This window comes from Papio anubis, chromosome 3, assembly GCF_008728515.1.
Source record: "Papio anubis isolate 15944 chromosome 3, Panubis1.0, whole genome shotgun sequence".
Classification (NCBI taxonomy): Eukaryota; Metazoa; Chordata; class Mammalia; order Primates; family Cercopithecidae; genus Papio; species Papio anubis.
In genome coordinates, this window is record NC_044978.1 from 147,221,235 (window position 1) to 147,243,840 (window position 22,606).

General features: G+C 40.6%; 1 protein-coding gene across 1 annotated transcript in view; it reads left to right on the top strand.

Annotated features, from left to right (window-relative positions):
- RFC1 (replication factor C subunit 1) overlaps positions 1–20,392 on the top strand; it is a 77,439-nt gene extending 57,047 nt beyond the window's left edge. The window contains exons 12-23 of the mRNA XM_031664827.1: positions 776–880; positions 3,304–3,700; positions 5,584–5,696; positions 7,353–7,467; positions 9,139–9,230; positions 9,410–9,547; positions 9,688–9,783; positions 9,907–10,009; positions 13,380–13,566; positions 15,973–16,186; positions 17,794–17,985; positions 19,002–20,392. Coding sequence (XP_031520687.1) covers positions 776–880; positions 3,304–3,700; positions 5,584–5,696; positions 7,353–7,467; positions 9,139–9,230; positions 9,410–9,547; positions 9,688–9,783; positions 9,907–10,009; positions 13,380–13,566; positions 15,973–16,186; positions 17,794–17,985; positions 19,002–19,085 — 1,836 coding nt within the window. The 3' untranslated portion in view covers positions 19,086–20,392. The remainder of the gene's footprint in view (positions 1–775; positions 881–3,303; positions 3,701–5,583; positions 5,697–7,352; positions 7,468–9,138; positions 9,231–9,409; positions 9,548–9,687; positions 9,784–9,906; positions 10,010–13,379; positions 13,567–15,972; positions 16,187–17,793; positions 17,986–19,001) is intronic.
- Positions 20,393–22,606: the final 2,214 nt, after the last annotated feature.

A 22,606-nucleotide genomic window follows, 5' to 3' on the forward strand; every position in this document is an offset into this window, starting at 1 on the left:
GCTTAAACAATCATCTGCTTATTTTTCCCCCAAGAATTCTGGAGGTATTGCTGGGATAGTTCAGCATCTCAGTGATGTGGTTTCTCCCTTTGTCCTTATTGTGTTAGCTTTTGTCCTCATGAATGTTGCCTTGTGGTTGCAAGGTAGCTGCAGCTCGAGGCATTTAAGTTCTTATTCAAGGTAGGAAAAGGGAACAGTGGCAGGATGTCATAAGAGCTGTGACTGGCCTGACAAGAGTTCTCCCAGAAACACCTCTTATAGAATTTCACGTAAGTCTCATTGGCCAGAGCTGTCACCTGGCCACTCAGAGCTGTATGGGAGGTTGGGAAGAACCAAGACGTTTCTGGTTGCCTTAGACCAGTCATAATTCATCACTTGGAGAAGGACACATTGGAGTTCCATCAGCAGGGAAGAAGGTGGGGGAAATGTCTGCCATATGTATTCAATATGGAAGAAGGTATGAAGAGCTGGTCTTAGGCCCTAGTGGCATTGCCCCTTCCTAGGGGAGGAAAGGTAAAGCAGTCCACAAAAGTGTAATGGACCACTTCCTGTGCCAACCTGCTACGCTTAGGGAATGTATCTGTTATTTTCTTTCTTTTCAATGTTACCTTTTCAATGAATGTGCTATTTTTTGTTTTTCTTTTTTAATTCCAGTGTTATCTAATTTACAGATGTGGTTCTTCACCTACTAATAGGCCCTAGAATTTTTTTTTTTTTTTTTAACAGAAAGGAATGGTAGGATGCAGTTTTGATGATCTGCATTTTTAATCAACAGGCCGCAGCCTTGGGGACAAAAATTATTGATGAAGATGGCCTGTTGAATCTGATTCGAACTATGCCAGGCAAGAAATCCAAGTACGAAATAGCAGTTGAAACTGAGGTTTGTATAAAATGAATGTGATTTATTTAAGTTGGTGTATAGTAACTTTTTAATTTCATAGACTTATGTCTTGGGTGGATACAGGCTTGTTGGCTGAAAGGTTAACATTCCTGTCTACCACAAATGAACCACCTTAGTTCCTTTTGAGCTGGAGGACTCTGCTTTAAGGTGTCTAGTTTGTTGTTTTTCCTTATCTTTGTCAGGGAATATGAGTAGAGAAAGGACAGTATATTGCGTATAACCTATCTACTTATCAAACTTTCCTAATTTTCCTATTATTATTATTATTATTACTAGTTTTTAATTTTTTGAGACAGAGTCTAGCTCTGTCCCTCAGGTTGGAGTGCAGTGGTGTGATCTCAGCTCACCGCAACTTCTGTCTCCTGGGTTCAAGCGATTCTCCTGCCTCGGCCTCCTGAGTAGCTGGGACCTGCCACCACGCCCACTTATTTTTATATTTTTAATAGCAACGGAGTTTCACTATATTGGCCAGGCTGGTCTTGAACTCCTGACCTCAAGTGATTCTCCCACCTCAGCCTCCCAAAGTGCTGGGATTATAGGTGTGAGCCATTGTGCCCAGCCGTATTCTCACGTTGACTTTATGCAAAGGTTATTGTTTAGGAGTTCCTTAAAGGATATGTTAATAGGTATCAGCATGATAAATTTGTTTTCAATTAGAACTGTATTAGGATTTTTTAAGTTGTGCAGACACCTAGCCTGTATTAGCTTTTGCAAAAGGAAAAATGTTGGCTCACATAACTAAACTATGGGCGGGGAGGATCTGGTCTAGGAACTACTGGATCCACAGACTACAAAGCTTTGAGGACCCCTTCAGTTTCTGTCTCTCAGTTTCTCCTAGTTAGCCTCATTCATTCCCACTGTAGACCATCCATTTGTACACACAGGACACAGGATTGCCAGCATTCCAAGATTTTAATGTCCCCAGCTCTGTCACCTAAATGGCAAGATAGTCCACCCAGGTTATTCTGGTTAGAGAAATCTAGGGAATGATTTCGATTGCATAACCATAGCATAGTTATAAAAACCAGGAAATTAACATCGATGCCCTATTGTTAACTACTCTCTACATATTATTCGAACCTTACATTTTCCCCTGTAGTAGTTCTTCTGTTCCAGGCCCCACACTGCATTTAGTTGTGTCTTCTTAGTCTTCTCCAGTCGATGACATTTCTTCAGTCTTTCCTTGTCTTCTTACAACCTTGACATTTTTAAAATGAGTACTGGTCAGTTTTGTGGAGTGTCTCTCAGTTTGGATCTGTGATGTTTTCTCATGATTAGATTGAGGTTATGCCTTTGTTTCTAAGAACACCATAGATGTGATCTTGTGTCCTCAGTGCATCCTTTCATAGGTACAGGATGTCAATATGTCTTATTATTAGTGAGGATAACCTTGATTATTTGGTTAAGATGATTCAGCATCCCACTGAAACTAGTGCTGGGTTTCTTCACTAGTAAAGTGACTATGTTTTCCTTTGTAATTGATGACTATCTTGGCAGGAGAGGGAGGTACTTTAAAACTATGCTTATATACTGCTTGTCCTTAAACATTCATCCACTAATTTTAGCATCTGCTGCTAAAGAGGCAATAATTTTTTTTTTAAAATTGAGATGTTACATACTATAAAATCCACCCTTACAAAGCATACACATCAGTGGTTTTTAGTATATTAACAGAGTATGCAACCATCAGCACTGTGTAATTCCAGAACATTTTCATCACACCAAAAAGAAACCCTGTACCCATTAGCAGCCACTCATTCTGTCCACCCCCGGCAATCACAGCTCTGCTTTGTCTCTATGGATTTTCCTATTCTGGACATTTCATGTGTAAATGGAGACATTAGAATATATGGCATTTTGTGTCTGGCTTCTTTCAATTAGCATAGCGGTTTAAAGGTTGACCTGGGTTGTAGCATGTGTCAGTACTTCACTCCTTGTTATGGGTAAATAATATTTCATGGTGTGGAGACACCCTATTTTGTTTCTTTTTCAGTTGATGGACATTTGGATTGTTTCCATCTTTTAGCTATAATATGGTTGTGAACAACATTTGTGTACAAGTTTTTGTAGAGGCATTAACTTTTAATTAGGAAACTTTGAAACAAAAATCTCAACACTATACCTTGTTTTTTTCAAACTAAAATTGGAGTACTTATTACTTTTAAAATCCAACATGTTCTCACTTTTAGAAATTGCGTTTGGTGGTTTCTGGTGTGTTTGTTAATTTTTATAGTTTAGAAGGTGGTGACTTCCACAAACAGGAAAGTCTGTCATGACAAGACCAGCCCAGGCTGAATAGCCCACTTGGATATCTCTGATTGCTCTCTGTAGTACGTTTAGCAGGATAGAAATTCTGTATGTTTCATCAGGTTTCTTCTTTCCTCACTTTTCTGCTTTTTAAGATGAAGAAAGAGTCCAAACTGGAGAGAACACCCCAAAAAAATGTTCAAGGCAAAAGAAAAATTAGTCCATCTAAAAAGGAATCGGAATCTAAAAAGAGCAAACCGACTTCCAAAAGGGACAGTTTGGCAAAGACAATAAAAAAGGAAACAGATGTGTTTTGGAGAGGCCTGGATTTCAAGGAGCAGGTGGCCGAGGAAACAAGTGGTGACAGCAAGGCTAGGAATTTGGCTGATGACAGCAGTGAAAACAAAGTGGAAAATTTGCTCTGGGTGGATAAATATAAGCCAACCTCGCTCAAGACCATAATTGGACAGCAAGGTGACCAGAGCTGTGCCAACAAACTCCTACGCTGGCTCCGAAACTGGCACAAGAGTTCTTCTGAAGATAAAAAACACGGTGATTTTACAACCTCACTCATTTTTGTGTGTGTGTGTATATCAACATGTGATTGCTCAGTGGCACATATATAAGAAAATCTAACGGTTCGTTCATCTGTCAGCAAGCATTTACTAAGAGCTTGATCTGAACCCAGGTGCAGTACTAGACCCTGCTGGTGGTGTTGTGAACAAAACAGTCCCTCTCAGGAGCTCACAGGCAGTGGGGGAGGCTTATCTGAACCAGCAATTAAAATGTATTGTGCCAAGTACTGCTAGAGGGGTAAGTCCAGGGTGCTGTGAGGATGAAGATGTGTGGTCAGGGCCTGGGTGTGTGTCCTCCCGTCCTGGAGGAAGGGATGGCTAAGCTAAGACTTGGAAACAAAGTAGGAGGTAGCTAGGCGAAGGGAGGGAGGGGTGAATGTTGGGTAGGAAAGAGTATGTGTCCCAAGGTCTGAAGCCATGTGACAGTAAGACCCCTGAGTGGCAAGGGCAATAGGAGGAAAGGTGTGAATAAATAACGGAGGCATGCGTGCAGGGCAGTCAGCCTCAACTCCCAGTAGCAAGCACGATTTGCTCTGGCAGGCCTGATAGGCCTGTGCTTCTGTAGTTTCTGTCCTTGTTTGTGATGTATTTGTTGGGGAGAGTGAAAAGCTCCAGTATGTATTTAATGTCCACAGTATTTCTTAACGGAGGTTTGAGATCACAAATGTTTTAGTAGTGTTGTCAACATAGACCAGTGATGACTAGATGCCGATCACCGTTGCTGATGATGCCTGTTTATTTAAACAGATAATATATTGTAATGATATAGGACTCAAGTTAAATCATTTTTTCATTCTGAAACTTAATAAAATCTCCCCTAAAAGAGAGACAGGCATTTCATGTGCCCAGAGAAGACTTTTTTTTTTTTGAGACAGTCTCGCTCTATTGCCCAGGCTGGAGTGCAGTGGCGCGATCTAGGCTCACTGCAACCTCTGCCGCTTGGGTTCAGGAGGCTGAGTACCTGGGGCTACAGGTACACACCACCATGCCCGGCTAATTTTTTGTATTTTTAGTAGAGATGGGGTTTCACCATGCTGGCCAGGCTGGTCTCGAACCCCTGACCATGTGATCCACCCGCCTCTGCCTCCCCAAATGCTGAGATTATAGGCATGAGCCACCGTGCCTGGCCGAGAAGACTGTTTTAAAGCTTCAGGTGAACTGTAGTCCCTGTCTGCATGCCTGCTGGCAGTAGGTTTAAAACCATTGTCTCTGTCAGTTATTGAGTATGAGTTGAGCCTGATGTATGTGCCAGGTGCTCACGTGGTGAGGGGAGGAAGAGTGCTGGTCTAGTGTTGAGGGGCACAAGATAGTTGCAGACACAGCATCTTCAAGTCAGTTTTTTTTCTTGTGACCATGTAGCTACTATGCTTGTTAACATTTAGTGAAGCATGCATGGCTCTGTGCTCAGCCATTCGGTCCTCACAACATCCTTAGTAGCAACTTTACTGTTGTTCTCCTTGTCTAACAAAGGAGGAGGCAGTCACAGGGGCTAAGTCACTTTTAACTCACCGTGGCTGGTGAGAGGTGGCATGAGGATGGATGGAGTCGGGATCGAGCCCCGGCAGCGTGCTCCATGGCCTGTGCGTTCACAGGAAAGGAAACTCATACAATTATTATTTCAAATCAAGAGTTTTAAAGTGAGTTAGTTTTAGTTTTTTATTTTGGGTGGAGGTGAGCTAGGAAGTAGAATTTCACTGAATGCTCTGGAAACTTGTTTATGTTTTGTAGAAAATATTGTGCAAATTTAGAACTAAACTGGAGGATGGCTGTCTATGCGAAGTTTAGGCACAACTATCCCTGCCATGCCTGAATTTCTGTTAGGTGATATAGGTTAACACTCTGGAACTTCTTTTTTCCTAGCAGCAAAGTTTGGTAAATTTTCCGGCAAAGATGATGGCTCTAGTTTTAAAGCAGCGTTGCTGTCAGGCCCTCCTGGTGTTGGCAAAACCACCACAGCTTCCCTGGTGTGTCAGGTGGGTACTTTGTCGCAGTGTGGTTGGACAGATAACCTCGAGTGGTCATGGCTAGGAGATAAAAGTGTGTACCCACATGTGTGCCTGTGTGTGTGCATGTGTGGTGTCTATATATAAACTGTGTTTATTTGTCTAAAATAAAACCTTTAGAACCTGTTTTGGTTCTGGTGATGTTTGTAATTTTAATCCTTTTAAAATATTGGTAATTAAAGTACTAGGCAATACTTACCTATGAGCGAGGCAGCGTGTTCAGCACGTGGGTGTGTTATAGATAACAAAAACATGTATTCTAGACTCTGAAAGATGCAAATATCTTAATGCCCTTGAATAGTTCTATGTACTGAATAATTATCTGTACTGTCATCATCCACACGTGTGAAATGAAATAGGCTTAGGGAGGAGGGTGGAGGCCCAGTTTTCACCCACGTAGCGCGACTCAGGGTTCTATTCTTCAGCACTGTGTGGTCCTGCCTTTGTTCCTGTTGTCTCTGTTGCTGCTGAATCCCTGTAGACAACGGGAGAACTTGACCTGCTTAGGCGCTAGAGCAGATCAGAGTTCACGTGTTGGTATCAGAATGATGAAATACCAGATTAGAAATTTATTGCTGGATTTCTCAATCCTCTGCTGCATAAGCTTGTGGTTTCTTTTGGTATTTGTTGTATGCATCTGCATAAAATTTAAATAAAATTTTATCTGTTTTCACTGTATTTATAAACATTAATGAAAAAGCAAAACAATATTTTTTCCCTAGTCCCTACAATTGTGAACACAACTCTTTTTCTCCCTTTATTATTATCATTATATTTTTTTACAAATTAAGGCATAAGCTGATCAGTTTTGGGAAATGAATCAGAATAACTTGAATTTTCCTGATTTCAGAGGAAAATTGTTTAGTGGGATAGTGTCGTGACAAAGAATGATTTAACTTTATCAGTTATCTTAGGATTACTTTTTAGTATCTTATTTTTTTGTTTTGGGACACAGTTGTACTCTGCCGTCCAGGCTGGAGTGCAGTGGCACGATCTCGGTTCAGTGTAACTTCTGCCTCCCAGGTTCAAGTGATTCTCGTGCCTCAGCCTCCCGAGTAGCTGAGACTACAGGCACGCGCCACCACACCCAGCTGATTTTTTGTATTTGTAGTCGAGATGGGGTTTCACCATGTTGGCCAAGCTGGTCTCAAACTCCTAACAACAAGTGATCCATCCGCTTTGGCCTCCCAAAAGTGCTGGAATTGCAGGTGTGAGCCAATACACCTGGCCGGTATCTTATAATAGATTAATTCTGTGTCTGATACTGAATTGTTGGGGTTATTATATTTAATTCTTTTTTTAGGACTCTAAGAAGTAAATTTAGTAAAATTGCTTGTTTGAATATACTCTTCCAGATTAGTGATTTGTCAGCTGAAGTTCTAAGACCAAATTTATTAGTATTTATATGTGTATGTTATATATATGTATATGATATTCTAAAAATGTCTAATATTGTAAGGCATACTATAGTTAATCTCATTGTCTGTTAGTATCATACTTTATATTTTTACCTATGGTTTTTTATGTGATGTTTGTACCTTCTGTCTTTCTTAACTGGCCTTTCTTGGCGGGGGTGGTGGAGGTAATTCGTATTGTGCCATCAGTGGTTTCCAATATTTTGATTAGGAATTGGGATACAGCTACGTGGAACTGAATGCAAGTGACACCCGGAGTAAGAGCAGTTTGAAGGCGATTGTTGCTGAGTCACTGAGCAATACCAGCATCAAAGGCTTTTATTCAAGTATGTGGCTTTTTGAACTGCTGTTGTTGTGATATAAGAAAAATATGTTCATTTCAATGTTCAGTAACCAGTATTGAACACAGGTTGTGTGCCAAACACCCTACTAAATTCTGGGGCTAACAAGAGAATAAGAAAGTCCTCTGACATCATTCTTATGGGGTAGTACTTACCCTTTCATAGGTCTTAGAGGTTTCTGAGAATGTGATAAAAATGTGTACATGCACATTTTAATGCATTTTTCATATGATTTTAGAGGATTCATAGGTGAATCCTGTAAAGAGAGAAAATAAAAAAACTGTATGTAATACAGTGTGACTTATTACTTCATTACCTTATTAACCTCACTCTGTGTATGTATGTAATAAGGTATGTAATACACAGTGAGGTAATAAGGCCAGCAGATGAAGAAGTAATTATGCTTGGGGCATTGAGTAAAGGGGTGATAATTGTTTTGAAAGACCTCAAAGAATGAGAAATAAAACCATTTGGAGGTGGAAGAGGTCATTGCAGGCAAAGGTAGTAGAAGAGAAGACAGTGTGCAAATGCCCACTGTGTTTCAGCTTGTAGCTAGTGGTCCTCCATGGCCAAAGTTCATGGAAAATAAGATGCTCAAGTTAAGGACCGCACAGTGCCTGTTTAGAATCATCTATGGTGTGTTGTTTTGTCACCTGAATTCTTGGTGCCTTCACATTGTTCAAAAGAATTTGCTCAGGAAATGTCACTCTTAGACATGGCTGTTGGGAGGGTAGATTGGTACTACTCTGGAGAGCAGTCCGGCAGTATTTCTCAAATTACACATACCCGTTAGCCCAGAAATTCCAATTGCTGGAATTTAGCTATTATTTTACTTATATATGTGCAAACTGGCATATATATGCCATATAGATAAGGATAGTCATTTAGTATGACATAATAGAAAAAAGCTTGGAAGCATCCTATATATTTCATTAATGGTGATTAAGTAAAGTGCGGTACATGTGTAGGATGGAATATTAAATTGCCTTAAAAAATGAAGTGTTCTATATCTATAGATAAAGAATGAATCACCAAAATACATAAAATGACAAAACTGGCCGGGCATGTTGGCTCACGCCTGTAATACCAGCACTTTAGGAGGCCGAGGCGGATGGATCACCTGAGGTCAGGAGTTCGAGACCAGCCTGGTCAACATGGTGAAAACCCGTCTCTACTAAAAATACAGAAATTAGCCGGGTGTGTTGGCGTGCACCTGTAATCTCAGCTACTCGGGAGGCTGAGGCAAGATAATCGCTTGAACCCGGGAGGCGGAGGTTGCAGTGAGCCAATATCACGCCATTGCACTCCAGCTTGGGCAATGAGTGGAACTCCATCTCAAAAAAAGAAAAAAAAAAAAAATCCTCAGTTGTATATTTTTATGCACATATGTGTAGAATATCTCTTAAAGGACGTGTAAGAGACTATTGTTTGTCTCTGGGAAGGGAATTGGGGTCTGCAGGGGAAGGGGTGGCAGGGAGAGTTTCTCTTTGCTGCATATTCTTTTTTTTTCTTTAGCAACACTCTGTAGCCCAGTGCTGCATATTCTTGTAGCTTTTGAAGTTTAATATCTGTTACATAATTTTCTACAGAGCAGCAGTTTTTGAGCAATTGTTATTTTGTTTTTGTCTCATCCCATTGCTCCTCAACCTGGGTCAGATGGAGCAGCCTCTTCAGTAAGCACGAAACATGCTCTCATCATGGATGAAGTAGATGGCATGGCAGGCAATGAGGATAGGGGAGGAATTCAGGTAATTCAAGTGCTGTATTTTTGCAGTTTCACTATTGATAATTTAGATTTTTAAAACATTGTCATTTTCTCATGGCAGTCAAGGCATGTCGCTGAGGAGATTTTTAGAACCAAAATTACCTTGTGTGATATTTGTCATTTTAAAAATAATTATTTTTGTGTTGCTAACTTGCCTTTCAGGAATTAATTGGCCTGATAAAACATACTAAAATTCCCATTATTTGTATGTGCAATGATAGAAATCATCCCAAGATTCGCTCTCTGGTTCATTATTGTTTTGATCTTCGTTTTCAAAGACCTCGGGTTGAACAGATTAAGGTATGATGATTGAAATTTTTTTCCCATCACACTAGCCTATTTATTTAAGGGTCAATTTTTAAAAGTACCTGATAAATATTTTTAAAATATCTGATTATATGAGTTAAAATCATTGAGGACTCCTCCGTTGTCAATTTCAGGGTGCTATGATGTCTATTGCATTTAAAGAAGGTTTAAAGATTCCCCCTCCAGCAATGAATGAAATAATTTTGGGAGCCAATCAAGATATCAGACAGGTAAATTAAATATATATTATGTAACAGTTGTTGATTATTTTTAGGTAATGCTTTCAATCTTGTAGGGGTGGGGAGTAACAGGATTTTCCTATCTTGACGTTGTCTTATTTGTGATCCTTTTAGGTTTTACATAATCTGAGTATGTGGTGTGCACGAAGTAAAGCATTAACCTATGACCAGGCCAAAGCTGATTCTCACAGAGCCAAAAAGGATATCAAAATGGTAAAATAAATTTCCTTGTCTTAGTTACTTTCTTAAGCCAAAACACTTCTTGTTCTGTAGGTAGCTTGATAGAAATAGTTATTATAGTTCCTTGATATGCCTGTGGAATCCAGGGATATATAGTAAGAAGTACAGACAGCTGCTAAAAGTGTTTCTAATTCAAATGAATTTTTTCTCAAAGATTGTCAGTGTCTATTATAAATTTTGAGAAAGGGATAAATTTTAAATTATACTCATGCTTCAGCAATTATAAAATGGCTTTTCCAGAGTTCCTTATGTTTGACTTTCATGTTTGGAGTGGTTTTGCACTGTTCAGAATAATCCATGTCAAATGGTTTAATGACCTCTCTCAAACTAGAGGTATGTGTCAGTTACCTCTGTGTTGTATTTTACCTAGTTGCTAATCAGAATTTATAGTTAGAACAATGATTAAGCAGGTTCTAAAAAAGTTAATACACTTTCTTATTTATTTAAATTTTCAAAATTTTTGGTAGAGACAAGGTCTCGCTGTGTTTCACCGACTGGTCTTGAATTCCTGGCCTCAAGCGATCCTCCTCCTGTGGCCCCCAAGGTGCTGGGATTACAGGTGTGAGCCACCACGTCTGGCCTATATGGTTTATTTTTTAGAGCAGTTTAGGCTCAGCAGTTTGAGACCAGCCTGGCCAACATGGTGATCCACACCCGGCCCATGGATTCAAAATTGAGTGGAAGGTACAGAGAGTTCTCATATACTTCGTGTCCCCCTCACACGCACAGCCTCTCCCACTGCCAGCGTCCCCTACCACAGTGGTATATCTGTTATAATCGATGAACCTACAGTGATACCTCATTATCACCCAGAGTCCATAGTTTACATTAGCATTCCCTCTTGGTGGTGTACATTGTATGGTTTTGACAAATGTCTAATGACATGTATTCACCATTATAGTATCATACAGAATAGTTTCACTGTCCTAAAAATCGTGCTCTACCTGTTCATTCTTCCTTTCCTCTCTCCTCCCTACAACCCCTGGCAACCACTGATCCTTTTACTGTGTCTATAGTTTTGCCTTTTCCAGAATGTGGTATAGTTGGAATCATGTAGTAGGTGGACTTTTCCAATTGGCTTCTTCCACTTAGTAGTAGCATAGAGGGTTCTTCCATGACTTTTTTTTTTTTTTTTGAGTCGGAGTCTCTCTTTGTTACCCAGGCTGGAGTACAATGGTGTGATCTTGGCTCACTGTAGCCTCCGCCTCCCGGGTTCATGTGATTCTCTTGTCTCAGGCTCCTGAGTAGCTGGGATTACAGGCACCTGCCACCACACCTGGCCAATTTTTTATTTTTAGTAGAGACGAGGTTTTACTATGTTGGCCAGGCTGGTCTCGAACTCCTGACCTCAAGTGATCTGCCCACCTCAGCCTCCCAAAGTGCTGGGATTACAGGGGTGAGCCACCATGCCCAGCCCCCCCATGTCTTCTCCTGGCTTGATAGCTCACTTCTTTTTATTGTTGAATAATATTACATTGTGTGAATGTACCACAGTTAAATTGTTTATTCACCTACTAAAAGGACATCTTGGTTGCTCCCAGCTTTTGGTAATTATAAATAAAACTGCTCATAAACATCCATGTGCAGGTTTTTGTGTGAACGTAGTTTTTAATTCACTTGGGTGAATACCAAGAAGCGTGGTTGCTGGATCGTATGGTAAAGAGTATGTTTAATTTTGTAAGAAACTACCAAACGGTACAGTTTTGCATTCCCACCAGCAGTGAATGGAGTTCCTCTTGTTCCGTATCCTCGTTAGCATTTGGTGATGTTAATGTTTTGAATTTTGGCCTTATTCTATCTATATGTGTCAAAAAATTTTAATGTAAATGGATACATAGAAATAGGAATGTTAGATTTTGGTTGTAAGATGTGAATCAGAAGTTTTATTTGCTGCGTTTTAACTTAAGAATCCTTGTTTTTTAATTTTTGGTCACTCTTGGCTCTCCCAGGTGGTCACTGAGTAGCGGCTCCTAGAAGCAGTGCAGCTAGGGCAGGCCAGCAGCCGCACCTCTGAGGCATTCATTCAGATTTTCGTCTTCCTTGCTAAAAAAGCAGTTTTATATTGGGTACTGTATTGTGAGGTAATCCAGACTGATTCTTTAACTGCAAAAGCAGACATTTGGTAGAGCACTTGATGCTAATTAAGAGAGTTATTTGTTCTTTTTGACTTTTGTATAGTTATACAGGATTACTGGCCTGAGTAATCAAAACTAGAGTCAACTGACACTTCGCAGAAGAGCCTAGATGCTCTCTCTTGATTCTACCCACACATTGCTTGAAAACAAGAAACAAAATTTCATTCTGGAGACACAGAACTTTTTATTTTTATTTTTGAGACAGGGTCTCACTCTGTCACCTAGACTGCAGTGCAGTGGTGTGATCACGGCTCACTGCAGCCCTGACCTCCTGGGCTCAAGCGATCCTCCCGCCTCAGCCCTGCAAGTAGCTGGGACTATAGGTGTGCGCCACCATGCCAGCTAATTTTTGTTATTTTTGTTGAGGCGGGGTTTCACCATGTTGGCCGGACTGGTCTTGAACTCCTGGGCGCAAGTTGTCTGCCCATCTCCCAAAGTGCTGGGGTTACTGGCATGAGCCACTGCACCTGGCCCAAAATCTTTTCTTTTATATTTTATGTGTTTAGTTTTGTTTACTTAATAATTGTACCTCAAAGGCATAATGTTTTAACACAGGAAAACCTTAATGTACAAAAATACTTCCAAAAGTGTTCTGATAACAAAAAGTTAGAGAAAATCTCCAGGTCTAGCAGCAGGAGAATGATGATGATGAATTCTCTTGAGGAAGTATTTATAGCCTTTAAAACTATTTGCAAAGATTGTCTAATAGGAAAAAGTGCTTGTGAGGGAATTACTAGAATAAGTAGTATACAAAATTTATGTAGACTATAATTCCAGTCTTTAAGAAGGTGAACACACTAGACATAGAAGACATCTAAGGATACATTTTTAAAAAACTTCTCAAGTGCCAGTTTAATGGACTCTAATCATTCGTCTTTCTATGCTTTAATCTACCTATGCTGTCAATCATTTATGTTAAAGACCATCATATCCCTCTTAAGTAATTATTTGCTGTGACGTTGTGAGGTAACTGGTCTGTTGAGATTAGTTGCTTGAGGAGGCTGAGTTGGCGAGATGATCTCCCTGTGAGCCATAACACGTAGGATCAAGGTGTGTACCACAGTCTGTTGTTTTCTTTGGGAGAAGTTTCCCGTACCAACAGATCAGAGTTAGAGAAAGCATCTGACTGGCCTGTAGGTAGGTATTTGGGACAGTGTTGCTTTATCTTCCATAGACTGTTTGGAAGCCAATGACTGTTAAGGAAGTAACTTTGTACCGAACATAAATTCTGGACTGCAATTGATTTTTTTCAGGCCATTTATGCCAGTGTTCTTCCTGGAGAGTTGATGAGAGGGTTCATGACCCAGTTTCCCACCTTCCCGAGCTGGCTGGGGAAGCACTCGTCTACAGGCAAACATGATCGTATTGTTCAGGACCTGGCCTTACATATGAGTCTCAGGTAGGTGGGATTACTCGGTTTCGGGTATTTTATCGATTTGATGTATTTGGCTTTATCCAGTAACAATCATGTGAGTCAAAAGATTTGTGTTTTAGTTTTTATTTTATTGCTAACTAGATGAATGATCCTGGATAAGTTCCTTATATTTTATGGGCTGAGTTTTATGACGTATAATCAGTATAACTCTTGTTTTACCACTTAAAAGGATACTTTGGAGAATAAAATGGTAGATGTCATAATTTAAAATTTTAAAGACTACAGAAGTCTGAGATGGCACTGTTATTGTTATTATGTCTATTACTAGTGGGAATAGCTTCCCAGCTTCAGAATAATTAATCGGAAAATAATTGAACTATTTAAAGAAACAAACTGTTTTTTACCAATTTTCTCTAGTAGTAAACTGACCTAGTCATGTGGGATTGGAAATAGCAGTTTAGCATGCAACAGGAGGAGGCTGCTCACATCACTGAAAACGAATGTGCTTGGAAAAGTTTAAGGAAGTTCAAAAATACTTGCATTTGGTACAATTTTGTTGAACTTTAGAAACTTGGAAAATGTGCATACACATAAATATTATGGATTCTTCTTCTTTTTTGAGACAGGGTCACACTCTGTCACCCAGGCTGGAATGCAGTAGTGCGATCTCTGCATTATAGTGAATTCACAATTTGTAAAGTAAATTAAGACCTCCCTACTTTTTAACCCTGATCAAGTCACTGAACTTTTTTGTAGGTCTGTTTCTCTTCTTTAAAAAATGCAAGTGTGATCTTATTATTGGTTCGTAACCTTTTTGGGGGTCATAGGTGCTTTTGAGAATCTGAATGCTTTGATTTTTATTCCCCCGACAATGTATAGATCCACAAAGAAAATACTTTTGGGGAATTACAGATTCCTGAGGTTAAGAACCCTTGCTTTAGGTACCCTAAATGGCATCTTTGACTTTTCTATGAGTCTACTAGAAAATGATGATACTGTAAACATTGTAGGAGAACAATTTTGGAAATGGTTTCATGATTTTTGGGGGTACTGTGGTTCAGGGACCCACACTACTTCCTTTAAGTACTAGCATGCTTAATTATGGAAGACAATGTAGAGGAAATGGATGAAATTGAAATAGGAGAGTTTTAAAAACTCTTTGTCTAGGTAATAGTTGCGAGGGTGAGTCTAGATTTCTGATCAGGAGAAAAGCTGTGGCTTCTTGTGGTTCACACATTCAGTTCCTTGAAGGCAGGAGCAGGACCCATAGATAATTTGTAAAGAATCATTTCTTTCTGCTTCTGATGCTGATTCTGATACCAACAGCTTTTGAGGTTGCTTGTTTAAAATATGTATACAGACTGGGCGCAGTGGCTTACGTCTGTAATCCCAGCACTTTGGACAGGCCAAGGCGGGCGGATCACCTGTCAGGAGTTTGAGACCAGCCTGGGTAACATGGTGAAACCCGGTCTCTACTAAAAATACAAAAAAAAGTAGCTGGGTGTGGTAGCGGGCGCCTGTAATCCCAGCTACTCGGGAGGCTAAAGGCAGGAGAGCCTCCTGAACCTAGAAGGCGGAGGTTGCAGTGAGCTGAAATTGTGCCACTGCACTCCAGCCTGGGCAACAAGAGCAAGACTTCGTCTGAAAATAAATAAATAAATAAATAAATAAAAATATGTATGCATATAATTGCCTGGTTTGAAGATAGAGGCAGCTGGGTTGGAAAGATTTAGGATGGTGGCATTTGAAATATTATTTTGTTCAGTAGCTTTCTGTCTTTAAGAAGTGACAACATTTAAGAGAGAAAGAAAGTCATTTTATGATAACATTCTAGTTCTTAGCAGACCAGAGACTGTTTCCCTAAACCTTCCTCTGGCCAGTGTGGATCACTTTTTGATTTTGTGGGAACACTCTGCAATTTTCTTAGATTTGGGGAAAACCCAGTTCTAGAACTGAAGATTTCAGAGTAGCAGTATTAGGAAATGTGAGGGAAACATTCATATATGATTTTGTATGTTATAATCAGAGACCAAAAGGTGTTACACACATTCACACACTTGAGATAGGGAATTTCATTGCCTTCTACTGATGCTTTTAATATTTTGGAACTTGGAACGAGTCATATTTATGAACACAAAGAAACATTCTGTTGCCTGGGCCTTAAGAGTAGGGTAGAGTCCACATTTGTTTTTCAGTCACTGATGTGGGTAAGTAGAAAACTTCCTTTGGGCATGTGATGTGTACCCATTACCCTCATGCTGTGGTGCTGGGCTTTCCAAACTACACCAGCTGGCTGTCATATAGTACGCGTTCCATTCAGCATTATTGAAATCGGATTGAACTCTGCCTGATTAACTCAGTGCTGGTATGCACAGTATGACTTAAGTTGATACTTTGCTGTTGACTATGTCTTTTTTGTTGTGGTTTCAGAACTTACTCCAGCAAAAGGACTGTAAACATGGATTATCTGTCACATCTAAGGGATGCACTTGTACAGCCCTTGACCTCACAAGGAGTCGACGGGGTACAGGATGTTGTTGCACTTATGGACACATATTATTTGATGAAAGAAGACTTTGAGAATATCATGGAAATTAGCAGCTGGGGTGGCAAACCTAGTCCCTTTTCAAAGCTGGATCCCAAGGTAAATCATGTCACTCACCGGTTCTCCATCACTTTCTAATACCAGGTTTGTACTGACAGTACTTCAGAGGTGTTTTAGATGCTTTATAAAAAGATTTACTTCTTTTTCCCCTTAAATGCTTGTTGCTTATTATGACCTATATTTTCCATAGATACTATTTGAATGCAGTATTAAGAGTAGACTTCTGGACTTGACTTTACAATTTGTATTTTTATATTTGCTTTATGCTCAGTGGAAAAACAAGAAGTGAAATTTGAGGAGCAAATATAAATATATTCTTTATAAAGGGTGAGAGGATGAGCCTAGGGAATTAAAAGTTGAGCTGTGAGCTCTGGTGGTAATGGGTCGTAAAAATAAAATGTGTTTATTGGCTGAGGATTTGTATAAATTTTCTTTTTCTTAGTCTACCTAATCTGTGGATTCAGCATTTATTCCAGTTGGATAATCTTCCCTGTAATAATATATCCCCGCTTTTCTTATAATGAGCACAAAAAAACTAAAGTGATACATCATGAATATGTAACATCCAGTACCCAACTCTTGCACCTGTGTAATGAATGCGTTTAGAAGACTCAGTCTCTCTAGTTTGCCCTCTCCAAAATTTTGACCCAACTTTATGGTTATCAGTAAATTCTCACAGCAGACATCCATTGTTAGAATTCATGGACTAATTCAGGAATTATGATTAGAAGCTTGAAGGTAAGACTTTCAAGTTTCGTAGTATTTTGAAGTAACTACTATTATTATGGAAAAGGTATCTTGTGTTTTGTGGAAATTAAAGGCCAACTTATATCTTATGATGAGCTCCCCTCACTTTTTTTTTTTTCTTTTTCTTTTTCTTTTTTTTTTTTTGGAGACAGTCTCACTCCTTTGCCCAAGCTGAAGGGCAGTGGTACGATCTCGGCTTACTGCAACCTCCACCTCTCAGGTTCAAGCGATTCTCCTGCCTCAGCCTCCCAAGTAGCTGGGATTACAGGTGTGCTCCACCACGCCTGGCTAAGTTTTGTATTTTTAGTAGAGACAGGGTTTCCCCGTGTTGGCCAGGCTGGTCTCGAACTCCTGGCCTTATGTGATCTGCCTGCTTTGGCCTTGCGAAGTGCTGGGATTACAGGCATGAGCCACTGTACCCAGCCAAGCCCCTTTTTGATTGACTGATTCACTGACTAACTTTGCTTACTACTTTGTAGAAATGTGGAGAATGCTGAATAGGTAAACATGATGACTTGAAGTGACCTTTTGTTTGTTTGTTTGCCTAAAGTTCCCAAATCCTTTTTTTATTAGACAGAATCTCACTCTGTCACCCAACTTGGAGTGCAATGGCGCGATCTCAGCTCACTGCAACCTCCACCTCCTGGGTTGAAGATTCTCATGGAGAGGTGTGAGCCCGCCCGGCCTTGAGTCTTTTTTGTCATGGGCTCTGTTAAGAATGTTATGAAAAATTCGGAACTTATCCATAGAAAAATACACATACTTAGATTTACATGTATATACATAAATACTTTGCAAACAGTTGCAAGGGGGCCTCAGGGTCTCTTTAGGCTTCCAGAGTTTAAAATAATTGTTTGGGACTTATATTTTTAAAAACTCCGTCTACTCCTTTCATGTAGGTGAAAGCAGCCTTCACAAGAGCTTACAATAAGGAAGCCCACCTTACTCCATATTCACTTCAAGCTGTAAAGGCATCTAGACACAGCACAAGCCCATCCCTGGATTCGGAATACAATGAAGAGTTAAATGAAGATGACTCTCAATCTGATGAGAAAGACCAAGATGCTATAGAAACTGATGCCATGATCAAGGTAGTATTTTAAGCCACCGACAGGAGAACCTCAAAATAGATGATCTTTCCTTGCCTGGTGAATAATAGAGCCTTTTCAGCACATGGCAGAATAAATTGAAAATACTTCTAAGTTTTTTTGTTCATCATGGTTGAGGGTGGAGAAGGTAGAGATTTCATTTTTATAAACAGTTTCTTATAGTAGTCGAAGAGCCAAACGGCAAGAAAACAGGACATGATTTTGATGGCCATATGTTCTGTTAGAAAAAGTACCATTTTTATTTATCTGGCCATTGGTATATACTTTCAAGAAAAATGTTTTTAACAAAACAGTTTCTTCTGTTGTGTATGTTTTGCTATAGCCACTAAACTGCTTTGTAGAAGTTTCTCAGAGCAAAATATTCTTGTCTTTTGATGGGAAAGATGAAAGCCAACTGTGGTATCAGCCTGCTGTTTACAGCTGGTTGAGCCAAGGAACCTCGTCCGATCCTCCTCTGTCCTTTGCTGGATGTGGGTGCTTCTTGCCTTTCATTTCTGTTTTCTATATGCAGGAGTAGGAATAGTGGCCTTCTTCACTGTGGCTCATGTAGACCCTAAGGGGTGGTCTCCCTCTCTCCCTCTCTTCTGCTTTCACAAAATGACTGTGTTTACACCTCTAATCTGAAACTAAAAGAAGAGGAAATTCTTCATCTAAACATTACCCTATTTGTCAATTATCTCTTGCTTATTTTGTCTTTTCTAAGTATACCTCTGTTCTAAATCCAAGAAACTGCCTTACATGGGGAACAGATCTTAGTTCTAAATTCTAAATACCCTCTCAGTTTTTACTGCCAGCTTTTAAAGGCTGTAAGTAGGGCAGTTGTTGCTTGAAAGTAAGCGCTTCATGGGTCGCAGTAGTTCAAGATCTTGATGTTTGCAGCCTCCCTTCTTTAAGTAAGTTGCAGGTGAAGATTAGATTTGTTGTAGAGATGAACTTATTTCATTTACTCATAAACACAGCTATTAACTATTTTGTTATTTTCTCCCTCCCCCTAACAGAAAAAGACAAAACCTTCAAAGCCTTCAAAACCAGAAAAAGATAAGGAGCCCAGAAAAGGAAAAGGAAAAAGTTCGAAGAAATGAAACCATTTTTCACTAGCGACAGCCACTTTTTACTCTCCCTCCTGACCAGTCCAGCTGGTCTAGAGAAAGCCTTGTTTTTTCCCAGAGCAACCATGTTTTAGCATAATGGGATGACCTGGTGTCCCATTATAAATAAAGGGTGGTATGGCTAGAAGGGTATGAGCAGTAGGCTTATGTACACCTCTTATAGAGGTTGATAGGACTGCTTGGGTCCTCCACTGTCCCTTGTCAATCTAGTTAGATGTGCTTTTGAATGACTGTAGAATTGGAACTAGAAACTACGCCTGGGCCTTGGAGTCAGATTTTAGTTAACAATATTGAGCCTGGGAGCAGTAGTACTAAGGCGTCTTTTGTAGGCTTAAGAATTTATCCCAATGGCCTTTATAGGACCAATGCTGATTTTTTTTTTAAAGGTAGTTCCTATTATGTGGTGAAATTTTGTAAATAAATGATTATACAAAACAGTCATCACCTAGAACTGGGTATTCTTTGTACATTGTCAGATATCTTTCAAAGTATAAATTAGGAATAAAAATGTTCCACATGATACATGTATAAATTCTTTTTAAGATTGTCATCTTGTACAGCAAAATATTATGTTGGTATATTACTTACTTATTAATTTGCAAATGATTGGATTAAAAAGCTCACTGTATTCCTTACTCGCCTGTTGTGTGAAACATAACATTGGCAGTCGAGGAGTCAGAACTTGGGATTCCCAGCCTCACTCCTTCTGTGTGTGCTGACCACATCTCTGCTGTGAATAGGATTTCAAGGAGAGGTCTGTTATGGGACTTTGCAGTGTGGGGGGCTGCAGAAGGTTCTCAGACATTCTTATCCTTCTGGAGTCTCAACCCATCAGGTTCAAACCAGTAGGAACCAGGCTGGGTCAGGCTCTTCAGTTCACTAGGTTGGGGGACAAAATGAACATTGGCTTTCGTTCACTTTGCCCCTGGGAGATCTAGTCCCGTCCTGTGATGGCTTCCACAAACCCTGTTGGAAGTTTGGGTTATTCCTATAACTGAATATATTGAGTGGCCCTGAGGCTGTTGACCTAGCCTAGAATTTAGATGTCTAGCTATTTTTTAATCTTGTTGGTAAATGCTCAGAGGTCTGTGCTACCTCTGTGAGGTATATACTAAAATGAATGTAAAATAAGGATCGTATTCCATGCTTTAAGGAACTGGTAGTCTTGTTTGGGTGATGAGACAAAGTTCTTGAGACATTTAAACTGTATTTACCAGTGTGAAAAATGTCCTTTTTGGAGATTAATTCATTATGGAAATAAAACATTGCCTAAGCCCTTGCCTGCTGAGTCACGACCCTGTCTTTGTTAAAGTCTGTCTTGAAACTCTTCTGGTTCGGGAAAGGTTTTCTCACCAGTAGGGTGAGGCTGGCTTTTCTATTCATGTTCTTCCATTTCTATGCCTTTTGGATATGTAAGTCACGTCTCCCTACTTCTTCTGCAGCCCCCAGGAGAGGGACTTGAATCTGCATGCAGCCAGGACGTGGCATAGTGTCCTTCACTTGTTCATTATGATTTTGTTTATAATTTTAAATGTTTTAAACACAAGATTGGGATAATATGTGTGTAAAATAAATAGCATTTCTTTTAGAATTAGAAATTGTAAATATGCCCTTTATGAGGATGGCATAGGTCTGTTTGATTCCTCTTTGAAGCCCTCGTGACCATGAGGTGAATGACTGAGATTCATGGAAGGAGGCAGTTGGTGGTACTGCAGCAGTTTGGATGTGAATCGGAATGGTCTGCATTGGGGTTGAGTCTTCATTGGAGCCACCAGTGATGTGGTCTTTTGGAGCCACTTGATGCCACATGGTATCTTTGCAGCATAAAACTGTATACTTGGATGGCCGAATAGGAGCAGCTCCAGCCTCCAGCTCGCAGTGTGAGCGGCACAGAAGACGGGTGATTTCTGCATTTTCAACTGAGGTACCGGGTTCATCTCACCGGGGTGTGTCGGGACAGTTGGCGCTGGTCCGCGGGTGCATCCCGACCAGCAAGAGCTGAAGCACGGCGAGGCATCACCTCACCTGGGAAGCGCAAGGGGGAAGGGACTTCCTTTTCCTAGCCAAAGGAAATTGAGACACACAACACCTGGAAAATCAGGTAACTCCCACCCTAATACTGTGCTTTACCAAGGGTCTTAGCAAACGGCACACCAGGAGATTATATCCCACACCTGGCCCAGAGGGTCCCATGCCCACGGAGCCTCCCTCATCGCTAGCACAGCAGTCTGAGATCTAACTGCAAGATGTCAGTGAGGCTGGGGGAGGGGTGCCCGCTATTGCTGAGGCTTAAGTAGGTAAAGCCGCTGGGAAGCTCGAATTGGGTGGAGCCCACCACAGCTCAAGGAGGCCTTCCTGCCTCGGTAGACTCCTCCTCTGGGGACAGGGCATAGCTAAACAAAAAGCAGCAGAAACCTCAGCAGAGGTAAATGCCCCTGTCTGACAGCTTTGAAGAGAGCAGTGGATCTCCCAGCACGGAGGTTGAGATCTGAGAACGGATAGACTGCCTGCTCAAGTGGGTCCCTGACCCCTGAGTAGCCTAACTGGGAGACAGCCCCTACTAGGTGCAGACCGACACCTCACACCTCACATGGCGGGGTACACCCCTGAGACGAAGCGTCCAGAGCAAGAATCACACAGCAACACTTGCTGTTCAGCAATATTCTATCTTCTGCAGCCTCCGCTGCTGATACCCAGGCAAACAGGGTCTGCAGTGGGCCTCAAGCAAACTCCAACAGACCTACAGCTGAGGGTCCTGTTAGAAGGAAAACTAACAAATGGGACACCCACACCAAAACGCCATCAGTACGTCACCATCATCAAAGACCAAAGGCAGATAAAACCACAAAGATGGGGAAAAAGCAGTGCAGAAAAGCTGGAAATACAAAAAATCAGAGCGCATCTCCCCCTCCAAAGGAACGCAGCTCATCGCCAGCAACGGAACAAAGCTGGACAGAGAATGACTGACGAGAGAAGAAGGCTTCAGTCGATCAAACTTCTCAGAGCTAAAGGAGGAACTACATAACCAGCGCAAAGAAACTAAAAACCTTGAAAAAAGAATGGATGAATGGATAACTAGAATTATCAATGGAGAGAAGACCTAAAAGAACTGATAGAGATGAAAACCATAACACGAGAACTATGTGACAAATGCACAAGCTTCAGTAACCGACTCAATCAACTGGAAGAAAGAGTATCAGCAATTGAAGATCAAATGAATGAAATGAAGTGAGAAGTGTAGAGAAAAAAGAGTAAAAAGAAATGAACAAAGCCTTCAAGAAATATGGGATTATGTGGAAAGACCAATCTACGTCTTGATCAGTGTGCCTGAAAGTGAGGGGGAAAATGGAACCAAGTTGGAAAACACTCTGCAGGATATCATCCAGGAGAACTTCCCCAACCTAGTAGGGCAGGCCAACATTCAAATTCAGGAAATACAGAGAACGCCACAAAGATACTCCTCGAGAAGAGCAACTCCAAGACACATAATTATC